Here is a 26,001-nt window from a genome sequence, read left to right as displayed (position 1 = left end):
AGTAATGAATATACAAAAAATGATAGGTTTAAAAAATTAAAATTAAACAAAGAGAGAGAGAGAGAAAACACTCCTCAGAACTGCAAAAGCCCAATACAGAGGCAGAGGTTTATAACAACAATAAAAAACATGATTGAGAAAAAAAGAAAAAGAAAGAAGCTCAAAAGCTTAGTGAGAATTCATAGTGCCAATAAAATTGACAACTACAACAGAGGGGGGAAGAAAAAGAAAAAAAAAAGAAAATAAATCCAAAAGAATATACAGAACAAGTCAAAACATAAGAATAATAAAGGTTTTTCTTTTTTATGAATGGTTTAAAAAAAGCTTTTTAATAAATGTTTTTCTTGAGTCACTGCTGTCAGAGTCCTTTCCCTCACTGGAAGTCATAGTCTACTTCACCTCCATAGAATGCCCCCTAACACTGTGCTGATCTCTGGACCTACTGTGAGCACAGCTCAAATTCTGATCTGCTCCTACTCCTCTGTATTCCTGCCTCCAATGTCAATAGCTATCAGATCTAGTGTGTTTTCTTATGTGGGAGCTCTCAATAACCTTTTATATATAACTCAGACACAGAATCTGCTTAGTTGATCATGTGGATTTAATCTGAAGCTTGTACAGCTGGTGGGAGGGTTTTGGGTTTTCTTCCTTAGTCACACACTCCTGGGTTTCAATTGTGGTTTTATTTCCACCTCTGGATATGGGTTGTCCACTGGGGTTTGCTCCTGAGACTTCCCTGGAAGACTTAGGTTTGCCCCTGTGAATGCCAGGTGTGGAGGTGGTGCAGCTGTTTAAGTCACAAGGGTTCTGGCAGCACCAGGTATTCAGGGGAGTTGGCAGCTAGGGCAGCAGGAAATATAGTGCTCTAGAAGGCTATGTTGAAGAGTAGAGACAGTACTTTGCCAACAAAGTTCCGTCTAGTCAAGGCTATGGTTTTTCCAGTGGTCATGTACAGATGTGAGAGTTGGACTGTGAAGAAAGCTGAGCACCAAAGAATTGATGCTTTTGAACTGGGGTGTTGGAGAAGACTCTTGAGAGCCCCTTGGACTGCAAGGAGATCCAACCAGTGCATTCTGAAGAAGATCAGCCCTGGGATTTCTTTGGAGGGAATGATGCTGAAGCTGAAACTCCAGTACTTTGGCCACCTCATGCGAAGAGCTGACTCATTGGAAAAGACTGTGAGGCTGGGAGGGATTGGGGGCAGGAGGAGAAGGGGACGACATAGGATGAGATGGCTGGATGGCATCACCGACTCAATGGATGTGAGTCTGAGTGAACTCCAGGAGTTGGTGATGGACAGGGAGGCCTGACATGCTGCAATTCATGGGATCACAGAGAGTTGGACACGACTGAGAGACTGAACTGAACTGAGAAGGGTATGACAACCATTATTGGCCAATACACTCCAGGACTCTTGCCTGGAGAACCCCCTCCCTGACAGAGAAGCCTGGAAGCCCACAGTCCACAGGGTCGCAAAGAGTCAGACACTACCGAAGCGACCCTCTGTACATAGGCACAAGACTTTTTTTGCCTGCTGCAGCTCTGTCACAGTGAGAGTTGACCATGAAGGTAGTGCAGCCGCTTGGCTTGCAGGGACCCTGGAAGCGCCAAGTGTGCAGGGACACGGACTGCCTCTGCGGAAGGAGTTATGGCCCTATCAGAGTCTTTTTTCAAGCCTCTTGTAGCTGGTGACCATAAGGCCTCTTTGACCAGTCTTTCTGCATAACTCCACCTGTTCAGGCACTTAGAGGGCTCCCTTGCCTGGGGTCCTACTCTGTTGATCAGTGTGTCAGGCACTAAAGGAGCACCCTGGGTGGGGTCCTACTTTGTACTTCAGAGCATCAGGCATTTGATGGGCCAGCCTCTCTATTTTTCAGTGGCCAATGCTGGCGTGTGGAGGGAGAGAGGCTACGGCGATGGCTCCACCACCTAGCGTGACTCAGCAGTATCACCTTGCTTCCATGGCTGCCTGGCTTTCCTCCACAAGCATTTCCCACCACAATCTCCTTCCTCACATCCCCTCGATCCATCTCTCCACAGTCAACAGCAGCCCTCACCCTTGGATTGCTCCACAATCCCTAAACTCCAGCTCTCAGCCACTGCACCATCTAGGGGTATGTATGGCTGTGGCAAGGACTGTCTGATTCTCATTCCATTTAGGCTGCCACAGACCAGCTGTTTCACACTCAGCCTTAAATGTTTCTCTTTTGACTCAGACAATTGCCCCGATGTGGGGATTGGACCCTTGCTTCAGTTCCCCCACCCACTGAGGGCAGGTCCAGTCCTACTAACACTCCCGGTTTTCCCCTAAATCCTTCATCCTACTGAGTTTTGTATGGGTCTATATTTTCTTTTCTGCCGGTCAGGTACTCTGATCCGCTCTCATCTGGTGTTCCCCATGCACTTCTATGTCTGAAGGTGTATTCCTGATGTATCCGTGGAGAGAGATGTATTCCACATCCACCTATTCTTCCACCATCTTGTTTTTCCTTGGAAAGGACTCTTGAGGATCCCTTGGACTGCAAGGAGATCAAACCAGTCAATCCTAAAGGAAATCAATCCTGTATATTCATTGAAAGGGCTGATACTGTAGCTGAAGCTCCAATACTTTGGCCACCTGATGGGAAGAGGTGACTCATTGGAAAGGATCCTGATGCTGGGAAAGATTGAAGGCAGGAGGAGAAGGGGACCACAGAGGATGAGATGGTTGTATGGCATCACTGACTTGATGGACATGAGTTTGAGCAAGCTCTGGGAGTTGGTGATGGGCAGGGAAGCCTCTTTTGCTGCAGTCCATGGGGTTGCAAAGAGTTAGACATGACTGAGTGACTGAACTGAACTCAGTTTCATCATTTCAGAATTCCTGGCTGTGATTCATTATATATTATTTCTTTTTCTTTTTTTACACATTTTTTGTTTGGAAGTTATACACTGGTTAATATTGGTGTACAAGAAATTACTCTGAAACTTGATGGCTTAAAACAAAAACCATTTTACTATGTTCATCAATTCTGTGCATCAAAAATTAACACAAGGTATAATAGGAATCTCCAATAATCTTGCCTGGAGAATTCCATGGACAGAGGAGCCTGGTGGGCTGCAGTCCATGGGGTCACAGAGTTGGACATGACTGAGTGACTAACACACACACACACACACACACACAGAGTAGGAATGAATTGCCTCTTTTCTTGTTTGTCTGGGATATTATTATTTGGGAAGGCATGAAGCCTGGGAGTGAATTCTCACTGGCTAGCTTCTTCTTACTCCTCCTTGTATTTTCCAACTTTTTCTTAACATACTTAAATGTTATTGCTTGAAATTTCAGAATTTTTTCTTCTTAATTTTCCCTTAAGTGATTCCCTTAAGTATTTTCTCATTGCTTTCAATATATATTTGAAATATCTCAAATCTATATTTGAAGTATATTTTTTCTTTTCTGAGTTTCACACATGTTTACAGTAGGAAAGTCTAAACTCAAAATGTCAAAGTTTCCTTTAAATCTATAAATCTTCCTGTATTTCCTAATGAGTGTGTTGTTCATCAATTTCTTCAAGTAAGAAAGCTGAGATCAGTAACTTCAGTTATGCAGATGAAACCACCCTAACGACAGAAAGAGCAGAAGAATTAAAAAGCCTCTTGATGAAGGTGAAAAAGGAGAGTGAAAAAGTTGGCTTTAAACTCAACATCCTAAAAACTAAAATCATGGCATCTGGTCCCATCACTTCATGGCAAATAGATGGGGAAAAAATGGAAACAGTGGCAGACTTTATTTTCTTGGGCTCCAAAATCACTGTGGACCATGACTGCAGCCATGAAATTAAAAGACACTTGCTCTATGAAGAAAAGCTATGACAAACCTAGACAGCGTATTTAAAAGCTAAGACACCACTTTGCTGACAAAGGTCCAAATAGCTAAAGCTACGGTTTTCCCAGTATCCATATAAGGATGTGTGAGTTGGACCACAAAGAAGACTGAGGACCAAAGAATTGATGCTTTCGAACTGTGGTGCTGGAGACGACTCCTGAGAATCCCTTGGACAGCAAGAAGATCAAACAAGTCAATCCTACAGGAAATCAACCTGAATATTCCTTGGAAAGACTGATGCTGAAGCTCCAATATTGTGGCCACCTGATGCGAAGAGTTGACTCATTGGAAAGACCCTGATACTGGGAAAGGTAGAAAGCAGGAGGAGAAGGGGACAACAGAGGATGAGACGGTTGAATGACACCACTAATTCAGTGGACATGAGTTTGAGCAAACTTAGGGAGATAGTGAAGGACAGGCAAGCCTGGAGTGCTGCAGTCCATGCAATTGCAAAGAATTGGACATGACTGAGTGACTGAGCAATAGCAAACAGAAAGTTGAGACTTACCATTGCTTCTTAAATCTCAAATTGACTAAACGTTTTTCATTTGTTCTGACCTTTTTCTTCCAGATGTGTGCTCTAGCTACATGTAAAAAATACACTCAGTGGAGACTTGAGATTCTCAATATCAAGCATTTACTGATGGAAAGATTCATAATTCATAAAAAAGTTTATGTTAACAGTTTACATTGTGATAAAATTAATGTGAAATGTGGAAAACTGGAAACACAGTAGATTTATTGAAGACAAAGATGAGGACAGACATATTAAATACAGAATTACAAGGTAAAGGAATTAAATAAACTCTTATGAACCAGGAGAGAAGACTCAGGTATTGGCTCCCTATGTTACTGATTATGAGAAATAGTGGCACAGGATGGCAGAATTAGAAATGATTTTTATCTTTAAGCATTTCCGTAATTTTCCAAATGTTGTTACTATCAGAAGAAAAAGTATACCTTCTAATATCTTTAACTTGCTTTTATTCTGATCACATTTTACTTGTTGAGAGTTTTATTCATTGCTTTTTCTCACAATTATATTATCATACAATCTTATTACATGACTAAAATATATAAGACTTTGTGTCCAAGGCCCAAGTGCATTTTTGCTGAAACTGTGGAAAGGTAGCATGAACCATGATTGATAGCAGATACTTAGAAGATCTTGTGAAAATAACTAGGCTATTGCACAGGCCAGAGGTAAAGAGAAGTATTAAGTGTGGAGGGTGTTTGCCATGTGGGTGGAGAAGAAATTCTGCAGGTTTAATGGAGAGTGTGCACTCTTTATTTCTCTTGTACTAACTTAACATTGAACTCACTAGCTGTCATTATATAGTTGTATATTCCAGAAGGCTAGAAAACATGTGAAAATAGATTTATAGAAGGTAGAAAGTTCATTTTTATTAACAATATTGTTATAGTGTTATATAGTGGAATTATAATTTACACTGCAGTATTAGACAGTGTAGTAAAATTATGATTTACATCTGTACTATTATGTACTATGATGCAAGTAATTATAACTTGCCCTGGTAGTATGTAGTGTAGTAGAAGTATAATTTACATCTGTAGGATTATGTAATGTACTAGAATTATAACTTGCATTGGCAGTGTTATGCAGTATAGTAGAAGTGTAAGTTACAGTTTTATAAGGTTTAGTGATAGCGATGGGTTGGCCTGGTGGTACGTATTCCCGTGCAACACAGCAGGGCTTCAAATCGCAGTCAGTATATTTGTATTCCCATTGGCCACATGAAGTCTTGCAAGCACCACGAACAAGATAACACTGTCTTTTTCTTTCTTCAATTTCTTTTGTTTTTTCTCTTGTTTTTCTCTGTAAAACTAGGAAAAAGTGTCTTTGATCATGAATCAAGGTTTAACCACCTTGTGTAGGTAGATGGATAAATAGGTAGATAGATAATAATAAAGTTATTATAGAGTTAAATCATTTTGCTTCTGAAATCATGTCCAGGAAACTATATTAAAAAAATTTGGATTTTATTAACTATAAGATTGAAGACAGGAGGAGAAGAGGGCAACAGAGAATGAGATGGTTGGATGGCATCATCGAATGAATGGATGTGCATTTGAGCAAACTCCAGGAGATAGTGAAGGACAGGGAAGGCTGATGTGCTTCAGTCCATGGGGTCACAAACAGATATGACTTAGTGACTGGACAACAAACAAGTACTTATTTACCCAATGATATTTCCTTTTCCATTAGCTTTTTTGTTATTTTAAATAAAATATTCATAAATAATATGTGCACATTTTCTCAAGAGTAAAGACAAAACGATGTGGATAAAATAGTCTACATATTTTGTGTTCTAAATAGTCATCCACTCCAACACCTCTTTCCCTTACCACAGTTACTGGACCAGGCTTCCCAGGTGGCTCAGTGGTAAAGAGTCCACCTGCAGTGCAGAAGTAGTGGATTCTACGACTGGGTTGGGAAGATTCCCTGGAGAAGGAAATGCAATCCACTCCAGTATTCTTGCCTGGGAAATCCCATGGACAGAGGAGCCCAATGAGCTACAGTCCATGGGTTTACAAAAGAGTAAACAACAACAATAGAAGCAGAAAGCTTAATTTTGACAAAAACTATAATATCAGTTCCTTAGACTGAATTTAAAAAGACAGGGTATTATGAAGCATATAAAGAGTATATAAGGGTATAGTCTCATATAAGGGTATAGTCTCATCAAAAACAGCAATGAACAGATTTAATTGTACCATGTTGCTAACTGGTTTCCTTTTATATTCTCAACTCTCAGCTCCACTCATTTCTTCTTCCACACAAAATAATTAGTGAATCACATTGTGAGTTCATATAGGGTCTCCTAAATATAATTTGGTTTATTTTCCAGAGTAAAGCACTTATTTAAACAAACAAAAAAAAGAGTTGCCCTTCCCTCTTTTCCCGTGTTAAGGAAAATTACCTGCCGGACCACAGGATACTGTCAAGATAAAGGTCAGGAAAATATAAAGTATCTTCATTGCTGATATTGTTCCTTGAGTGAAGTTGAGACAGAGCTCAAATGACAGGTGTGCTATTCTTTGATAAAAGAAAGATGAACTCTTGTTTTTATAGCTTTCTCAGAGTGATTACTATGCTGATTAATTCTGCCATTCAAGATTGAGCAGATATTCATTAAGTATTGTGAAACAGCAAAAGGAAAATAGAGGACTTCTCTTATGACCTCAAAGAACCAAATGTGAACTCATTTTCAGTTATACAAGCCAATAAAGAGGTTAAAGCCTTCCTCACTCTTTAATTGAGAGCACATATTCAGCATTATCAACATTTTCAGCCACATGCTTTTTTGAGTACTTACATGCTAGGCAGTGTTCTAAGCACTTTATAAGGATTAATGAGTTGAATCCTCATGACAATTTCCGTGACATAGAAACTTCTCATTTTGCAGCTGAGGAAACTGTGGCACAGAGAGATTATGTAATTTCCTCAAATCATACATGTGATGATTGGTAGAGTAGAAATGGACTCTTAAGTAATGTGGTGCCAGGGTCCACACCACCAAATCCTGACCTTCTTCACTCTCATAACTGAGTAATGAGTGTTCACCATGTAAAGTTATATGACTTGAGATAGATACTACTTCTGGAATTTTTCTACAAACAGAAAATATTTCTAGAACACAGTTCTAGTAGTGTTACATTAAAAATTATCATAGTTATACTACAAGAATAGTCAGTGTAATTCTTTATGTATCATATAATGATTCAGTCACAGGAATAGCTCACCCATAGGGGAAAGTAGTGCATTAAAAATGGAAAGAGATACAGAGAACTAATCTTGAGGTCTGGCTCCTCTGTTTACTAACTGTATAATTGGGATAAATATTCACTAGATGGGCCTCAAGATTTTCTCTTTGAAGACTGGATTAGTAGGACCAATCATACTTAGAGGTTTATGCTAAGGATTTAATAGATAATATATGTGAAAAATATTATCTAAATATATATAAACATAAACCATATGGCTAGATGTGAAAATCCAAAAAAACAAAAAATGTATTCTTATAACTGAATGAATTATGGTCTAACTTCCTGGGTCATTGAGGAAAAACAAGTTATTAGGGTATTGTATCATCTGAGTTTTAAAAACAGTAATCTATTATCATTACTTCTGTGCTCCATTCTTTATCTCAAAGTTGCTTATATACTTATAATCAAGCCATTGAATATCATTTTCTTAATATCTTTCTAAAACATTGAAAATAACCCTTTAAACAGCTGGAGATTTAATAAGACCTATTGTATGCTAGTAGAACAAATTAACAAGTATGAAAAATACAAAAGATGATTGTAAAGCCATGTGTTGTTATAATGGTATGGATAAAAGATGACCTAGGACCAAATAAACCATTTTGTGTAGCTGTATCCATTTCACCCATACAAAATAAACTGATCCTATTAAGTCGGATCCTATCAGGCTGATGCTGGGAAAGATTGAAGGCATGAGGAGAAGGGGACAATGGAGGATGAGGTGGTTGGATGGCATCACTGACTCAATGGACATGAGTTTGAGTAAGCTCTGGGAGTTGGTGATAGACAGGGAAGCCTGGGGTAATGCAGTCCATGGGGTCGCAAAGAGTCGGACACGACTGATTGACTGAACTGAACTGATCATATTGGAACATCAGTTAAACTCATAAATTGCATGACTTTTTCTCTCTTTGTTTAAATATGACATTAGAAGCAGTGACATCTGAATTACCCAGAACAAACATAAGGATATGAGGGATTCTCATCTCAATTCTCCTAAGGAATTGACATAAGTAGAACAAAACTGGATGCATAGGAGACAAGTTAATTTATTGATTTATTGCTTAAAATGGATGTCATAGTGTTTCATATGGGAGCAATTCAGATTCTAGGTTTCTATTAATAAAATATTTTTTTAGAGGCAAAGGCAAAGAAAATGAAAATGGAAAAGAATGAGATCACAAGTAGTGATTAAGAAAGAGAGAGAGAGACGGCAGGGAGGAACTTTTAAAAATAGTGGAGAAATGAAGTATATGAACCAAATGAAGTATATGAACCTGAAGTATATGAACCAAATGATGCATAAGGCTTCATACTTCCATTTACTTGAGTCAGGATTTTGGATTTTTAGAAAATGTTTTAACTTTCTTCCTATGAAGTTAGATGGTGACAGCTAATAATTATATCATTCAGAACTACAGGTAAGGACTCTTGGAGTTATAAGTTCTTGTTCAGAGAAGGTGGTAAGACTTTAGTGATGTTGGACTGAGATATGTCTACCTAGGGAGCTTTTCCAGAAAGACACAGATGTTGGGAATGCTGGAAAAGTATAATGCTAAGAAAGAGTACCAAAAGAAAATACCGAGTGTAATGCTATTCTCTTACAAGTCTCCAGTTAAAATCTTGGCACTTTCTACTACTTTTCTGCATAAAATCTTCACTGGTCTGGCACTGGGTTTTAGGTTTCACGTTTTAGAAATAAGAAACCTAAAATAACATCATGATCTATTTTTACTACAAAATCATGATGCCATTTTCATTTCTCTTCACTATTAGAAACAATGCACTATTTCAACAGTCCCCTTAAAACTTTGTACAATTAAATTTACCAATGTAAAGCTTTAAAATTAAAGATGAAGACTTTATTATGGGATTAATTTTATATACCAGTACAGGTTCAGTTCAGTTCAGTTCAGTTCAGTCGCTCAGTCGTGTCTGACTCTTTGCAACCCCATGAATCGCAGCACGCCAGGCCTCCCTGTCCATCACCAACTCCCGGAGTTCACGCAGACTCACATTCATCGAGTCCGTGATGCCATCCAGCCATCTCATCCTCTGTCGTCCCCTTCTCCTCCTGCCCCCAATCCCTCCCAGCATCAGAGTCTTTTCCAATGAGTCAACTCTTCGCATGAGGTGGCCAAAGTATTGGAGTTTCAGCTTTAGCATCAGTCCTCCCAAAGAACACCCAGGACTGATCTCCTTTAGAATGGACTGGTTGGATTTCCTGGCAGTCCAGGGGCCTCTCAAGAGTCTTCTCCAACACCCCAGTTCAAAAGCATCAATTCTTTGGTGCTCAGCCTTCTTTACAGTCCAACTCTCACATCCATACATGACCACTGGAAAAACCATAGCCTTGACTAGACAGACCTTTCTTGGCAAAGTAATGTCTCTGCTTTCCAATATGCTATCTAGGTTGGTCATAACTTTCCTTCCAAGGGGTAAGTGTCTTTTAATTTCATGGCTACAATCACCATCTGCAGTGATTTTGGAGCCTCCCAAAATAAATTCTGACACTGTTTCCACTGTTTCCCTGTCTAATTCCCATGAAGTGATGGGACCAGATGCCATGATCTTAGTTTTCTGAATGTTGAGCTTTAAGCCAACTTTTTCAACTTTTTAACCAGTATAGGTTAATGGACACTTTTAGGAAGTTTCAAGTTGGAAAGGATCATAAAACCTTTTATAGATGAGGACATTGAGTATTGTTAAGAAAACCAAAGAATGCATATGTATCAGTGGCTGGATCTTCTGCTATGATTTCTACTTCTTTCCACTACAAAAATATCTTATGCAATCTTTGATCATTACTGGTGATATCTATCTTTAGAATCCACAAGTCGAAGAGGCACAGCTGCTCTGAAATTTGTAATCTTTCTGCACTTTAAAAACACCCCTTAAATACAGACTATGTGCAAGGCATTCTTCTGTTTCCTAAAGGAAATCAACCCTGAATATTCATTGGAAGGGCTGATGCTGAAGCTGAAGGTCCAATGCTTTGGCCACCTGATGTGAAGAGTCAACTCACTGGAAAAGACCCTGATGCTGAGAAAGATTGAAGGCAGGAGGAGAAGGGGATGACAGAGGATGAGATGCTTGTATGGCATCACCAGCTCAATGGACATGAGCTTGGGCAAGCTCCGGGATATGGTGAAGGACAAGGAAGCCTGGCATGCTGCAGTCCATGGGGCGCAAAGAGTCAGACATGACTGAGCCACTGAACAACATTATTCTGTGTAACTTGCATAAACTAATATTAAGCCTTATGAAAGTCCTCTGAAGTAGGTATAATACTTAGCTCAAGGATACAAACACAGAGATTGAAGAAACTCCCCCAAAGTCAACCAGCTAGCTGGTTAGTAGTGAAACTGGAATTAAACATCCCTGGAAGAGGAAATTGCAACCCATTTATCTCGACTGAAAAATCCTGTGGACAGAGGAGCCTGGTGGGTCCAAAGGGTCACAAAGAGTCAGACAAGGCTGAGCGACTGAGCATGCATGCACATTTTGAATTGATAATCTTAACTATTATTATTACTGAATATCCAAATCACCTAAAATGGTTGTTTTAGAAATCAAAGGAAACTACACAATAATGGAAACCTGTTGTTACCAAGGTAGAAGAAATGTTACAATTCATTTGTTCTCACCCTTTATTTTTACAGCGAAGACTCCTTCTGGAAGCAGAAACTGAAAAAAATAAAAACACTCCCTGGGAATTCTACTTTTAGGAGAGTCTAGACACTGGTAAATAGTGTAAACTGTTCTTTCGTTTCATCCCAACAAGTATCTTTTCTAATCCAACCTGAATCTTCCTTGCTGTTCAAAAGATTAGAGGAAACTATTGTATATTGTCAATGAGATGAGTCAAAAATAGTATGTCATACAGAACTCTGGTGCAACTAGTTGCTTTTATTTTATAGTAAGCCATAATTGGGTGCTAAACACAATGATATAAACTTTGAAAAGTAAACCAACCTTAAAGATATCTGTTAGAAGTATAGTCTGGTGAGAAAATGTTATTCAATGTCCATTGGCTTCTGCATTTTGTCTTGATTTTGGTGACAAATTTTGTAGTCTAACGAAAGTATTCCCAGGTGGCACTAGTGGTGAGGAGACTCGAGTCATGGTTTCGATCCCTGAGTCAGGAAGATCCTCTGGAGCAGGGCATGGCAATCATTTCCAGTATTCTTGCCTGGAGAATCCCATGGACAGAGGAGCCTGGCAGGCTCCAGTCCATAGGGTCACACAGAGTCAGACAACTGAAGCGACAAATATATATTTTGTGCTATCTTATTACCTGTGAATCATTAAAAAAAATTACACATGAAAGAATTGATGTTGAGAATTTGCTCGCAGTTATACAACACTTTTTTGTAGTGTGAAAGTATGCCTAATCAAGAGTAGTAGTAAATCTTAGTACAATGGGTATATTTATCTTAATGATTCAGTTAACAATGACCTCTTTGAGTGTGGGGGCAGATGTCTACCCTCACACTTTCAGAAGTATCCTTGAGCTCAGAGCAACAGTTTTGTGTTATAAACAAAAGGTGAGTGGTAGGAAAGAGGATGGAAATGTAAGGGGAAAGGGCATTTAAATTTATTGATTAAGGAATAGTGTGTACTCAGTCACTCAGTAGTGTCTGACTCTTTTGTGACCCCATGACTGCAGCCCACCAGGCTGCTCTGTCCATGGGACTTTTTTAGGCAAGAATACTGGAGTTCTGGGTTGCCATTTCCTCCTCCAGGGGGTCTTCCCGACCCAACAATTGAACTTGCATCTGCTGTGTCTCCTACATTGCCCATGGATTCTTTATCCACTGAGCCAGCAAGGGAAATATAAAAGAAAGCCACAGCTAAGTAGGCAAAGCCCATTACTATTTTACCTTTTTATACAGTGACATAGAAATATCAATCTGTAACTACCTCCAGTGACCATAGTTTAGTAGTTGCTTAGGCAGTACTTAATGAAAATATATGTCCTTACTGATGCTTCCTCCTAATATCTTTGTTCGAAATACTGTCACTTAAGTTAGTGATTTGAGGAAAGAAAGAATTCTGTAACTATCCAAATACATTGATTACTTTTGGTATTAATATATCTGTGAGTTATCTTAAGCTAAGGAAATTAATGTGATAATCAAAACATTACATTTTAATTTTGAAAACAGAGTGTTGATTTTGTGTTACATGTTTTTACTTGCTTCCTCTACTTATGTCTAACTGAATTTTAACTTACGGATTATAAAGTCACAATAGTTATTAATCATTCATACATATTTTGCATGTGATCCATTTCTGTGTGTCACTTCAAATTTTACTCAAATGAAGTTTATTTTCTCACTGAACACGTTTCTTTACCCTTCACCCAACAGCAATCTTCCCTTTTCTTCAGAAAGATTTTGACTGTGTGTGTGTGTATGGGTGTGATACGTAATATTTCAGCCTCATTATCAAGCATTCTTTCAAGTTGTAATCCTCTCACTCTTTTACCCAGAATCACAATTTATTTTTTTTAAAATTTGGTCTCTGCTACTCACATGTCATCTTATCAGAGAATATTTTAAAGGTTTTTTTTGTGACTACTCTAATAATTATAGTAAGCCTTGTGAATATAGTGAAGCAACACTGAAATGTATTTTTGGTGTTCATTGTCAGCTTTTATTTTTTTAAGTTATTTATTCTTATGGTTTGGTATAATTATTATCACTGTCATTATTAACTGCCATATCTCATTCAAATATAAATTCCATGAGTGAGGGATTTTGACAATTTTAAAGTGGCGCATAGGGGAGAATACATATTTAACACAGACCTATTGAATGAAGATTGAAATAAAGTCATAACAGTAAATACAGTATTTATTGTTTCTTTACCCAGAAATTTTAGAAAATGGCACTTCTGAGAAATTGAATGTCAGAATTCTAATCTTAAGGCATCAGAGACCAATTCATAAATAGTTATTACTCACTTTTCTCCCTTTATTTGGTTATGGAAAATGATTGAGGGGAATGAATGCTTTGTCTTCTTAAGTTTAAATAAGTAATTATGACTTTTTAAGTGTTAGTTGCTCCGACAGACTCTTTGTGATTCCATGGGCTATGGCCCATCAGGCTCCTCTGTCCATGGAGTTCTCCAGGCAAGAATACTGGAGTGGATAGCCATCCCCTTTTCCAGGGGGTCTTCTCAACTCAGGGATCTAACCCGGGTCTCCTGCATTGCAGGCAGATTCTTTATTTTCTGAGTCACCAGGAAAGCCCAATTATGATTTACTACACTAAATATGGCTTGAATAAGGGGCAGTGAGAAATGCTGGGCTGGAAGAAGCACAAGATGGAATCAAGATTGCCGGGAGAAATATCAATAACCTCAGATATGCAGATGACACCACCCTTATGGCAGAAAGTGAAGAGGAACTAAAAAGCCTCTTGATAAAAGTGAAAGTGGAGAGTGAAAAAGTTGGCTTAAAGCTCAACATTCAGAAAACGAAGGTCATGGCATCTGATCCCATCACTTCATGGGAAATAGATGGGGAAACAGTGGAAACAGTGTCAGACTTTATTCTTTTGGGCTCCAAAATCACTGCAGATGGTGACTGCAGCGATGAAATTAAAAGACGCTTACTCTCTAGAAGAAAGTTATGACCAACCAATAGCATACTGAAAAGCAGAGACATTACTTTGCCAATAAAGGTCCGTCTAGTCAGTTCAGTTCAGTTCAGTCACTCAGTCATGTCTGACTCTTTGCGACCCCATGAATCACAGCACGCCAGGCCTCCCTATCCATCACCAACTCCTGGAGTTCACTCAGACTCACGTCCATTGAGTCCGTGCTGCCATCCAGCCATCTCATCCTCAGTTGTCCCCTTCTCCTCCTGCCCCCAATCCCTCCCAGCATCAGAGTCTTTTTCCAATGAGTCAACTCTTCCCATGCGGTGGCCAAAGTACTGGAATTTCAGCTTTAGCATCATTCCTTCCAAAGAAATCCCAGGGTTGATCTCCTTCAGAATGGACTGGTTGGATCTCCTTGCAGTCCAAGGGACTCTCAAGAGTCTTCTCCAACACCACAGTTCAAAAGCATCAATTCTTCGGCGCTCAGCCTTCTCCACAGTCCAACTCTCACATCCATACATGACCACAGGAAAAACCATAGCCTTGACTAGACAGACCTTAGTCGGCAAAGTAATGTCTCTGCTTTGGAATGTACTATCTAGGTTGGTCATAACTTTTCTTCCAAGGAGTAAGCGTCTTTTAATTTAATGGCTGCAGTCACCATCTGCAGTGATTTTGGAGCCCCCCAAAATAAAGTCTGACACTGTTTCCACTGTTTCCCCATCCATTTCCCATGAAGGGATGGGACCGGATGCCATGATCTTCGTTTTCTGAATGTTGAGCTTTAAGCCAACTTTTTCGCTCTCCTCTTTCTCTTTCATCAAGAGGCTTTTTAGTTCCTCCTCACTTTCTGCCATAAGGGTGGTGTCATCTGCATATCTGAGGTTATTGACATTTCTCCCGGCAATCTTGATTCCAGCTTGTGTTTCTTCCAGTCCAGCATTTCTCATGATGTACTCTGCATAAAAGTTAAGTAAGCAGGGTGACAATATACAGCCTTGACGTCCTCCTTTTCCTATTTGGAAACAGTCTGTTGTTCCATGTCCAGTTCTAACTGTTGCTTCCTGACCCGCATACAGATTTCTCAAGAGGCAGGTTAGGTGGTCTGGTATTCCCATCTCTTTCAGAATTTTCCAGTTTATTGTGATCCACACAGTCAAAGGCTTTGGCATAGTCAATAAAGCAGAAATAGATGTTTTTCTGAAACTCTCTTGCTTTTTCCATGATCCAGCAGATGTTGGCAATTTGATCTCTGGTTCCTCTGCCTTTTCTAAAACCAGCTTGAACATCAGGAAGTTCATGGTTCACATATTGCTGAAGCCTGGCTTGGAGAATTTTGAGCATTACTTTACCAGCATGTGAGATGAGTGCAATTGTGCAGTAGTTTGAGCATTCTTTGGCATTGCCTTTCTTTGGAATTGGAATGAAAACTGACCTTTTCTAGTCCTGTGGCCACTGCTGAGTTTTCCAACTTTGCTGGCATATTGAATGCAGCACTTTCACAAGCATCATCTTTCAGGATTTGAAACAGCTCCATTGGAATTCCATCACCTCCACTAGCTTTGTTCGTAGTGATGCTTTCTAAGGCCCACTTGACTTCAGATTCCAGGATGTCTGGTTCTAGGTGAGTGATCACACCATCATGATTATCTTGGTCATGAAGATCTTTTTTGTACAGTTCTTCTGTGTATTCTTGCCACCTCTTCTTAATATCTTCTGCTTCTGTTAGGTCATACCATTTCTGTCCTTTATCGAGCCCATCTTTGCATGAAATGTTCCCTTGGTATCTCTAATTTTCTTGAAGAGATCTCTAGTCTTTCCCATTCTGTTCTTTTCCTCTATTTCTTTGCATTGATCGAGAGGAAGGCTTTCTTATCTCTTCTTGCTATTCTTTGGAACTCTGCATTCAGATGCTTATATCTTTCCTTTTCTCCTTTTCTTTTTGCTTCTCTTCTTTTCACAGCTATTTTTAAGGCCTCCCCAGAGAGCCATTTTGCTTTTTTGCACTTCTTTTCCATGGGGGTGGTCTTGATCCCTGTCTCCTGCACAATGTCACAAACTTCATTCCACAGTTTGTCAGGCACTCTATCTATCAGATCTAGGCCCTTAAATCTATTTCTCACTTCCACTGTATAATCATAAGGGATTTGATTTAAGTCATACCTGAATGGTCTAGCGGTTTTCCCTACTTTCTTCAATTTGAGTCTGAATTTGGTAATAAGGAGTTCATGATCTGAGCCACAGTCAGCTCCTGGTCTTGTTTTTGTTGACTGTATAGAGCTTCTCCATCTTTGGCTGCAAAGAATATAATCAATCTGATTTTGGTGTTGACCATCTGGTGATATCCATGTGTAGAGTCTTCTCTTATGTTGTGGAAAGAGGGTGTTTGCTATGACCAGTGCATTTTCTTGGCAAAACTCTATTAGTCTTTGCCCTACTTCATTCCGTATTCCAAGGCCAAATTTGCCTGTTCCTCCAGGTGTTTCTTGACTTCCTACTTTCACATTCCAGTCCCCTATAATGAAAAGGACATCTTTTTTGGGTGTTAGTTCTACAAGGTCTTGTAGGTCTTCATAAAACCGTTCAACTTCAGTTTCTTCAGCGTTACTGGTTGGGGCATAGACTTGGATAACTGTGATACTGAATGGTTTGCCTTGGAGACGAACAGAGATCATTCTGTAGTTTTTGAGATTGCATCCGAGTACTGCATTTCGGACTCTTTTGTGGACCATGATGGCTACTCCATTTCTTCTAAGAGATTCCTGCCTGCAGTAGTAGATATAATGGTCATCGGAGTTAAATTCACCCATTCCAGTCCATTTTAGTTCGCTGATTCCTAGAATGTCGACGTTCACCCTTGCCATCTCTTGTTTGACCACTTCCAATTTGCCTTGATTCATGGACCTGACATTTCAGGTTCCTATGCAATATTGCTCTTTATAGCATCGGATCTTGCCTCTATCACCAGTCACATCCACATCTGGGTATTGTTTTTGCTTTGGCTCCATCCCTTCATTCTTTCTGGAGTTATTTCTCCACTGATCTCCAGTAGCATATTGGGCACCTAATGACCTTGGGAGTTCCTCCTTTGGTATCCTATCATTTTGCCTTTTCATACTGTTCTCAAGGCAAGAATACTGAAGTGGCTTGCCATTCCCTTCTCCAGTGGACGACATTCTGTCAGACCTCTCCACCATGACCTGCCTATCTTGGTTTGCCCCGCAGGCATGGCTTGGTTTCATTGGGTTAGACCAAGGCTGTGGTCCTAGTGTGATTAGATTGACTAGTTTTCTGTGAGTATGGTTTCAGTGTGTCTGCCCTCTGATGCCCTCTTGCAACACCTACCATCTTACTTGGGTAGATGTCTTACCATCTAGTAAGGCTATGGTTTTTCCATTGGTCATGTATGGATGTGAGAGTTGGACTGTGAAGAAAGCTGAGCACCGAAGAATAGATGCTTTTGAACTGTGGTGTTGGAGAAGACTCTTGAGAGTCCCTTGGACTGCAAGGAAATCCAACCAGTCCATTCTAAAGGAGATCAGCCCTGGGTGTTCTTTGGAAGGAATGATGCTAAAGCTGAAACTCCAGTACTTTGGCCACCTCATGGGAAGAGTTGACTCATAGGAAAAGACTCTGATGCTGGGAGGGATTGGGGGCAGGAGGAGAAGGGGATGACAGAGGATGAGATGGCTGGATGGCATCACTGACTCGATGGACGTGAGTCTGAGTGAACTCCAGGAGTTGGTGATGGACAGGGAGGCCAGGCATGCTGCGATTCATGGGGTCGCAAAGAGTTGGACACGACCGAGTGACTGAACTGAACTGAACTGAACTGAAGGGGCAATGGTGAAAGAAATGTCCTGAAAAGTATGTAGATTGTATACATATTCTTTACAACTCCACTATTTTTATTTCATTTACTAATTAATATTTTAGAAACTTTAATCTTAATATACTTATTTTATGTTTTAGGTCAGGCTGTGCATGGCATGTGGAATCTAGTTTCCTGACCAGGGATCGAATCCATGCTCCTTGCATTTGGAATGATTGATCTTAACCACTAGACAGTCAGGGAAGTCCCTCTATTTTTATTTTTTATATTTAGCCAAAGACTTGGTTCTTACTAGATGCCCAGGAACAGTATTTATTGAATATTTGCTACATATTTGTTAACATCTGAGCACTTTAAATTATCTCAATTAAACACAACGGCAAGCTTATGAGGTAGATACTGCTGTCATCACTGTGCTGTGTTTTACTGTTACCATTTCACATGAAGGTAAATGAAGATTAGAGGCATTCATTTAACAACTTGTTCAAAATCAGTGTACTAGTAACTGCCATTGCTGACATTAGGCACCAAAGCAGAATGATTCTTGAACCCATGTTATTATTCACTACACTAGAATTAATGAATTTGTGAATGAACAAATTTTTGAAAGGCAATAATGAGCTCCTCTAATTTCTGTCTGTATATAACAGCACTAAAGCTATTTAAGCTTTAGTAAATGGTAGATGACTGAATCTAAAATTAAAAGGTGAATTCATGCTCAGAAGCAACAGATGGATTATGTGAATCAGTGGTTCTCTGAATTTCATAATGTTTAGAATCAAATGGGATGACTTAAAGAACACACTGTCTTTGGAACCACCAGTGAACTTTCTCATTCTGTGATTCACGGGTATGGTTCAGAATATTGCACTTTTAAATACATACCCCTAAATTTTTCTGATGCTTATCCATGTCTGATGCCACTGATTTAGTCACACTCTCCATTTTTGTCAGGCCTAAACTTGTCTACACCATTTCTTCCATTTGGACAAAGTCTCATCACTTCTCTTGCTCTGATTAAGTGATGCTTGAAATGCAGAACAAAGCACATCTTTCTCCCCACCAAGCCCAGGAGAACTGGATGTGTATATCTAAGCTGTCTGTTAGGCCAGTGCATAGGATGTGTGGACAGACTGACTGAGTTTGAGTGTCCCTTTACTATTTTCTGGCTGTGTGAGCCTTGGGCAAAGAGTGTTTCCATTTCCGGTCTCACCTTTCCAATAGGTTTCAACAAAAATTCCAATAAATATGCTCCTTTTATTAGAGAAAGATGTGCTAAAAAGAAGGAAAACACTACAAATTTCAAAGTCCTGTGGCTGGTGAAATTTCTTAAAGCAAGAAACAAAGATATTATATACCTGAAGCTCACTAGAGTTTGGGATAAGGGACATACATATCTGAATTTATAGTTTACCTGTTTGGTTCATAGTTTAGTTCTAAATCTTAGAAAATCATTGAATCTTTGGTTTATTAACAGGATGATAGCTGAAGAACTTCACTAAGTCATCCAAGGCCTAACAGTCTTCAAGAATGTTAAGTTTGTTAATGATTCCTGAGTTGTCTACTGTGTAATGGTTTTGAGTTTTTTTAATCTTTGAATCTCCAGTTTTAATTTAGAAAACTTTGTTACTCTTGTTTTTGAACAAACTCCCCAGGGACTTTCATGGCAGTCCAGCGGTTAAGATTCCACACTTCTAATGCAGTGGGGCACAGGTCTGCACCCTGGTCCAGGAACTAAGATCCCACATGTTTTGGAACCTGGCCAACCAACAAACAAACCAAAAAACCTAACTCTCCAGCTTTCATAGCTATTGGTGGAAGCATAATAAAAACTATGTGGGTGAAAGTCCTTGAACAATGTGTCTCCGAGTCACAGACATTCTACTTTCAAACTTGCAGCCTACAGGTCTCTCTTGTACCTTGTAGGCCCTGTTGTGTCTTCTGTTTTCTGCTTGACAGCTAATATGCTCACCTTTGAAGTGGCTAGTCCAGAAATTAGTACTTGTCTTGATTAAATGGAATCACAAGATATATCGACATCCGTGTAAACAGTATAATTTAAGTATTTCAGACAAAGTAGCCTGAATAATTTTAAGCACACAAGAGTATGTGACATTAATAATCTCTTGTTAAACTAAATGATGTCTTTTCTTTCCTAGCTCCTATAGTAGCAAAAGTGGTCAAAATGAGATGCTAAGCACAATTAGAGAGTTCCCTTGCTCAATCAATAAGTTCTTCCATCTGAAATATGAAGAAAGTGTGCAAAGAATAAACAGGTTAGAGACTGCAGATTATTTTTATTTGTGTAAATAATGCTATTGAAGATTCAAGAGTACATATTTCCATTCAATACGGCAAACATTTTCTTTTTACCCACTCTTGGGTCAGTAGGATGCAACTCTGTTCCAGACTTTGATGTTCGATCGTACTCTGATTTCCAGCATTTATATGCAGCACTGATTTCTCCATTTAATGCAATATCCGTAATCATATTCAATATCATCACAAAATGGTTTACATATTCCTTTCACCTCTTGGCATCTCTCAAATCTATACTTTGGTTCAAGTTCACTTCTGGCTGCAATCAAGAAAGACATCTTAGACATCAATCTAATTTTTCATAGAGGGGTCTTTTTACTCAAGGGTAAAAGAAAACCTGTTCTAGTCATGAGATCATGTGCATAGGAGATGGAGTGTTTGAGATGTAAAATTGTTTTATAACACAATTTACCAGTTGTTTCTGACAATAAACAAGATAAAAACGTTTTACTTATATACACTTTTTACCTTATCTTACAGCTCACGTCAGTATTAAACTTCAGGTGGCTCCTAGGGGCTCTTGCTCTCCTATCTTTTTTTCTTACTTTATTATTAAGAGCAGATTGACTTTCCCAGACTTTCATTAAGATGGTGTTTATAGTTCTTAAAAAGCCTATAGTTTTCATTTTCATGTTTTCTCACTTTTAGAAACCTATCCTTATTTCTTTACAGTATCATTTGTTCAGTACTTTGTCAATTCCAGGTCTTACTCTTAATTGAAATTGTTTTCATTATACCAGAACAAATGGATATGTTCCTATTAACAGTCTACATAACACAATTTTGTACTTCACTATACGTATTTTTCTTGATCATTTGTTGCAATACTTTATTCTTGCAACCAAAATATAAACCCTTATATGAGAGTTATGGTTTCTTCTGATTCTTTGTAATCTCTTACTTGATATATATATATATTCTCGATGACTGTAACACAGTAGGCATGAAAATACTTACTCTACAGTAATTTATTAAAAACTAAAACATTTAGAGATGCACATAGAAAAATAGTTTTGTTGCACATTAAGTATTTAGTAGAAAGTGGAGCCCCCCAATAGCCTCCTAGTTTATTGTGAGCCATTTGGGACAACGCAAAGAAAGAAGTTTTGAGATTCCAGATTCACAGCTTTGTATTCATACATTAAATTATATTAAACAGAAGCAAATAGTTTTGGTACTTTAATAAAAAGATTTTATTTTTCTTAAAAATTCAATTTAAAAAGCCAGTTGTAAAGCAATGAATGCTTTAGAAGACACTTTGATGGTCAAGCTTATTTCTTTTCCTTCAATTTTATTATGGTACTTATTTGTTTTGGATAAAGCATCCACTCATCTGCTCTCCACACATACATTTTGTGCATTAAATATTGCATATGTGTGTGTCAGAAAAAATACAATAGAGTAATTCATTAAAATTTCCCACCCCTCCAGGTCATCAGAGAGCTCCAGACTGGGCTCCCAATTCAGTTCATTTTAGCTCAGTCACTCACTCGTGTCTGACTCTTTGCGACCCCATGAATCACAGAATGCCAGGCCTCCCTGTCCATCACCAACTCCCGGAGTTCACTCAGACTCACGTCCATCGAGTCAGTGATGCCATCCAGCCATCTCATCCTCTGTCGTCCCCTTCTTCTCCTGCCCCCAATCCCTCCCAGGATCAGAGTCTTTTCCAGTGAGTCAACTCTTCGCATGAGGTGGCCAAACGGCAGCAACTTCTCACCAGCTATCCATCTTACGCCTGACAGCGGATGTGTGCTGATGCTCCTACCTTTTCGAAAACCGTTTGCCAGGGTAGTACTTTTTAAACTAATCGGTATTCCTGAGACCTTAATATCTTGTCAATCCATCAAATCCATGTTGATTAAAAATATTAAATTCATTTCTAGTCCTCATAACAACCTCACAAAGAATATATTGTTGTCATGCTTATTTTGTAGATGAGGAAAATGAAAGCAGAGTAGTTAAATAGATGACTCAAGGTCAACCTAGAAATAGTGAATTATTTTGCCAGGGTTTGGATTTAAGGTAATTGAGTTTCTTGTGATATCCTGCTCAGTTTTAGAGGTGATCTTTAAACACAGACCAGACCTTAAAGAACCTGGAAAGTTTGAGCAGTGTTCCTTCTTATGAGCTGGAAATTCACTTGACCAGTCTTGGTCTGTCAATTATATAGTCTAACCATTAAGTATAGTATTTTAAAGGAATTTTTAGCAGAACGTTAATGTCTTTAAGATGGCTTTTTGCTTGGATATATCAATATTTAAAACTTTCGAAACCAGCAAAATATATAAGTCCCAAACTAGTAATAAATACAGCTCTGTGGTTTGAGAAAGATATTGAGAAAAATACTTTTGGATAGAAGAAGTCATTGTAATAAGCAAGATAATCTTGGGAAAACAAGAAGAAAGGATATTCAGGGATGAAATGCTAGAGGCCACGGCATCTAAGAGACTATTAAAATGGGGAAGTCAGTTAATGGTTGTCAATATAGTGACCAATTCCAGCCACATGTAAAATTCCAGCAAGATGAAGAATTAAAATAGGCCTTTGAATTTGCTTTTAAGAAGACATTTATAATATTAGCAAGAAGATTTTCAGTTAATTGATACAGGTAAATGTATTGGAGAGAAGGGTATACAAGATTTGACAGAGCAGAGGCTATGAGTCTGGGCTGTTTTTTAAGAATTTTGGTCAAGAATAGAAAGAGACAGATTAGAAAATAGCTGACAATATTGTAAAGTGATTAACCTCCAAATAAAATAAATAAATTAAAAAAAAAGAAAATAGCTTAAAGAAAAAAAAACTCTTAAAATTTGACTAACTCTATTTTTAACATATCCATAATCCTACCATTCCTGTCTTTTTTTTTTTGGTTACCATCCTGGACCAAGCTATCATCATATATTACCATATTATTTCAATATCTCCTAATCATGAAAGCACTTCAGAAATGTCTTTTTAAAACAAAATTCAAAGAATGTTTTTCCTCTGGCTAAAATTCACTGGCTTTCTCTCAGAATAGAAGGCAAGATCCTTTTTAGTTCCTGCAAGGCTCCGACTAATCTGTATATACACTTCCTTTCTGATCAGCTCACCAAGGACTCTCCTCCTAAGTCACTCTTGCCTAGCCACCCTTGCCTCACTGGCATTTCTCACAAATCTCAGGTATGTTCCTATGGTCACATCTTTGCCTTTTTCATTTTTTTGCTCTAATTGCAACTTTTTACTAAGGGACCCCTGAAAGATCCTTTTAAATTACTACAGCCCAACAGCATTTTGGGGTCCCTACCTCTGTTTAATTTATTACCTTCTAATATAATTTGCTTATATATTATGAGTACTATTTGTATTTTTCTCTACTTCTAAAATATGGCTCCACAAATCTAGGGGTTTTTGTGTTGTTTATTGATGTCTCCCAATCTTATCACATTAAGGCTGACACACAGTAGGTTTTCAACTACTATTTATTGAATTGGTGAACAAATGAGGGGGTGAGGAAGGCAGAATCTAGCTCACTTATTATCAGTATTATGAGATGATGTTGATCTTGGGGGCAGATCCCCTGTGCTATTTATTTTTTACTCTATCAAATTGAATAGTACTTAAAACTCAAGTTTGTAAACAATAAATGAATGCCTTAAGACAGAAGCTGTAATTTGTTTAATCTTCAAATCTAAAACCCATGACTTCATACCTGGGAAGAAACAAGTCATTAATCAGATGCTGTCTAAATAAATCACAAATTGGAATTAGATTTTGTTCTTGCCCAAGGACATTGAGGTCAAATAAATTCTGAGATAGATCTGGTTTGAATGCATGATATCACAACTGGATGGTAATTCTTCTTTCCCTAGTCCTGCCCTTGAATTCGATGTTTTTAACATGATGCTTTTAATTGATTAAATGTTATTGAGCTACTGAATAACAGCAAAAATATCCAATACCCTTAGGTGTCTATTTCATCAAGACCAATTGAGACAGGAAACTAAAAATAAAGGGAAATACATAATGTCATGGAAATTTAGATTCTGGGCCAAAGGAGGGGAAAATGTAAACTTTCAGCTCTTGAGAGTTAACTAATTTTAGACTATTTAGCTGTCTGGTCAATAAATGTAATGAAAATTACAGTGCATGAGCAAGAAAGTTACCAGAAATCTTCCCATTTATAAGCATTTTTCCTTTTTTGCTAAGAAATTCTGAAAACAATATGAATAATCTGTGACATCTCTTTCTTTTCTGGCTGCAGAAATTCATTAAATTCTAGAGAATTTTCAGTTTATATCACACGCAATTAAAAGATTTCTGCAAGGAAGAATAATTTCATACTTGATACTCATGGGTTTACCTTCTTCAAGATTATCACATTTGTTCCTTGTTCTGAAGGCAGAGGCTGGCAGCTTGAATATACACTGGATTAAACAAGGAGAGACCAAATAAAGACTTTAGATGGTTTTGGTTTTCTCTATCAAGAACTGAAAGGTGGAAGTTCTACTAGCACAGACTAGTGCATGTTCAGAAATGCCTCACATGTCTTCTAAGAAACCTCTCACCATCTACCATTTCTTGCTGGTCACTAAAAAACTCAATTCTTATTTGTTCCATATTAATAGTATATTAGGCTTCTCAATTCTATTTTACAGGACTTGAAGTAATGGTGACCCAGTATCTGGCGGCAAATAATACTCAAACTTTCACCTCAAGCATTTAAATTACTAATATCCTTCTTCATGTGGCTGATATATTTACTGTTCAAAAGTTAGGCTAATTTTTTTTCTGAAGTCATCAATGTATCATCATCTCTAGGTCATTTGTAATAGCATTCTTTTTAAAAGAAATCATTAATAGATACTTGTTCTCATAAATACCTAATTTGTTCTCATAAAAGCAAATAGAGATATGTTTTTATTAAAAAAATAGATATTTGGTCTTATAAAACATGGGAAGTTTATTGGTTGTCTGAAAACACTGCTGATTTTTTTTGGTTTCCATTTATATCTTTCCATTTATATCTGAGAAAGAGTGCTTAATTATAAACGAACGACTCTAAACCATGAGTGATTTTGCCCCCTCAAGGAGATAATTAACAATGTAGGCAGACATTTTTGGTTGTCACAATTAAGGGAAAGGGTGCTATTGGCATCTGATGTGTAGAGACTTGGGGTGGGGAGAAAAGTCTTGATGCTAAAGAGAGTGCAGGACAGCGGCCACAACAAAGGATTGTCTGGACTAAACTATCAATAAGTGCTAAGGTTGAGAAAGTCTTTTGAAATGAATGTTGTAAAAATACTTTTGAAGATATTTACACTACAAGGCAACACATTAAACAAAGTCTATTTTAAGTTATTAAAATGTGAAAGAGTGCAGGTAAGCCTCTAATGTATGCCTAGCAAATAACTGTTTCCTAATGGGAGCTCATGGGCCTCCCTGATAGCTCAGCTGGTAAAGAATCACCTGCAATGCAGGAGTCTGTGGTTCAATTCCTGGACTGGGAAGATCCACTGGAGAAGGGATAGGCTACCCACTCCAGTATTCCCTTGTGGCTGGGCTTCCCTTGAGGCTCAGCTGGTAAAGAATCCACTTGCAAT

The 26,001-nt window shown here is 38.4% G+C and overlaps 1 protein-coding gene across 1 annotated transcript; it reads right to left on the bottom strand.

Moving 5' to 3' along the window:
- Positions 1-20,541: 20,541 nt before the first annotated feature.
- On the bottom strand, positions 20,542-20,694 carry LOC120869768 (beta-defensin 110-like). Its single transcript, XM_040249043.1, has one exon. The coding sequence runs from the start codon at positions 20,692-20,694 to the stop codon at positions 20,542-20,544; it is 153 nt and encodes a 50-aa protein (XP_040104977.1).
- Between the last annotated feature and the right edge of the window lie 5,307 nt (positions 20,695-26,001).

Source organism: Oryx dammah, unplaced genomic scaffold (assembly GCF_014754425.2).
Source record: "Oryx dammah isolate SB20612 unplaced genomic scaffold, SCBI_Odam_1.1 HiC_scaffold_11, whole genome shotgun sequence".
NCBI lineage: Eukaryota > Metazoa > Chordata > Mammalia > Artiodactyla > Bovidae > Oryx > Oryx dammah.
This window is presented reverse-complemented; position numbering and strand designations above follow the sequence as displayed.

Bases quoted from the DNA above. Each gene is read 5' to 3' on its own strand.
- LOC120869768 (XM_040249043.1), bottom strand. From the start codon at position 20,694: ATGTCTTTCTTGATTGCAGCCAGAAGTGAACTTGAACCAAAGTATAGA.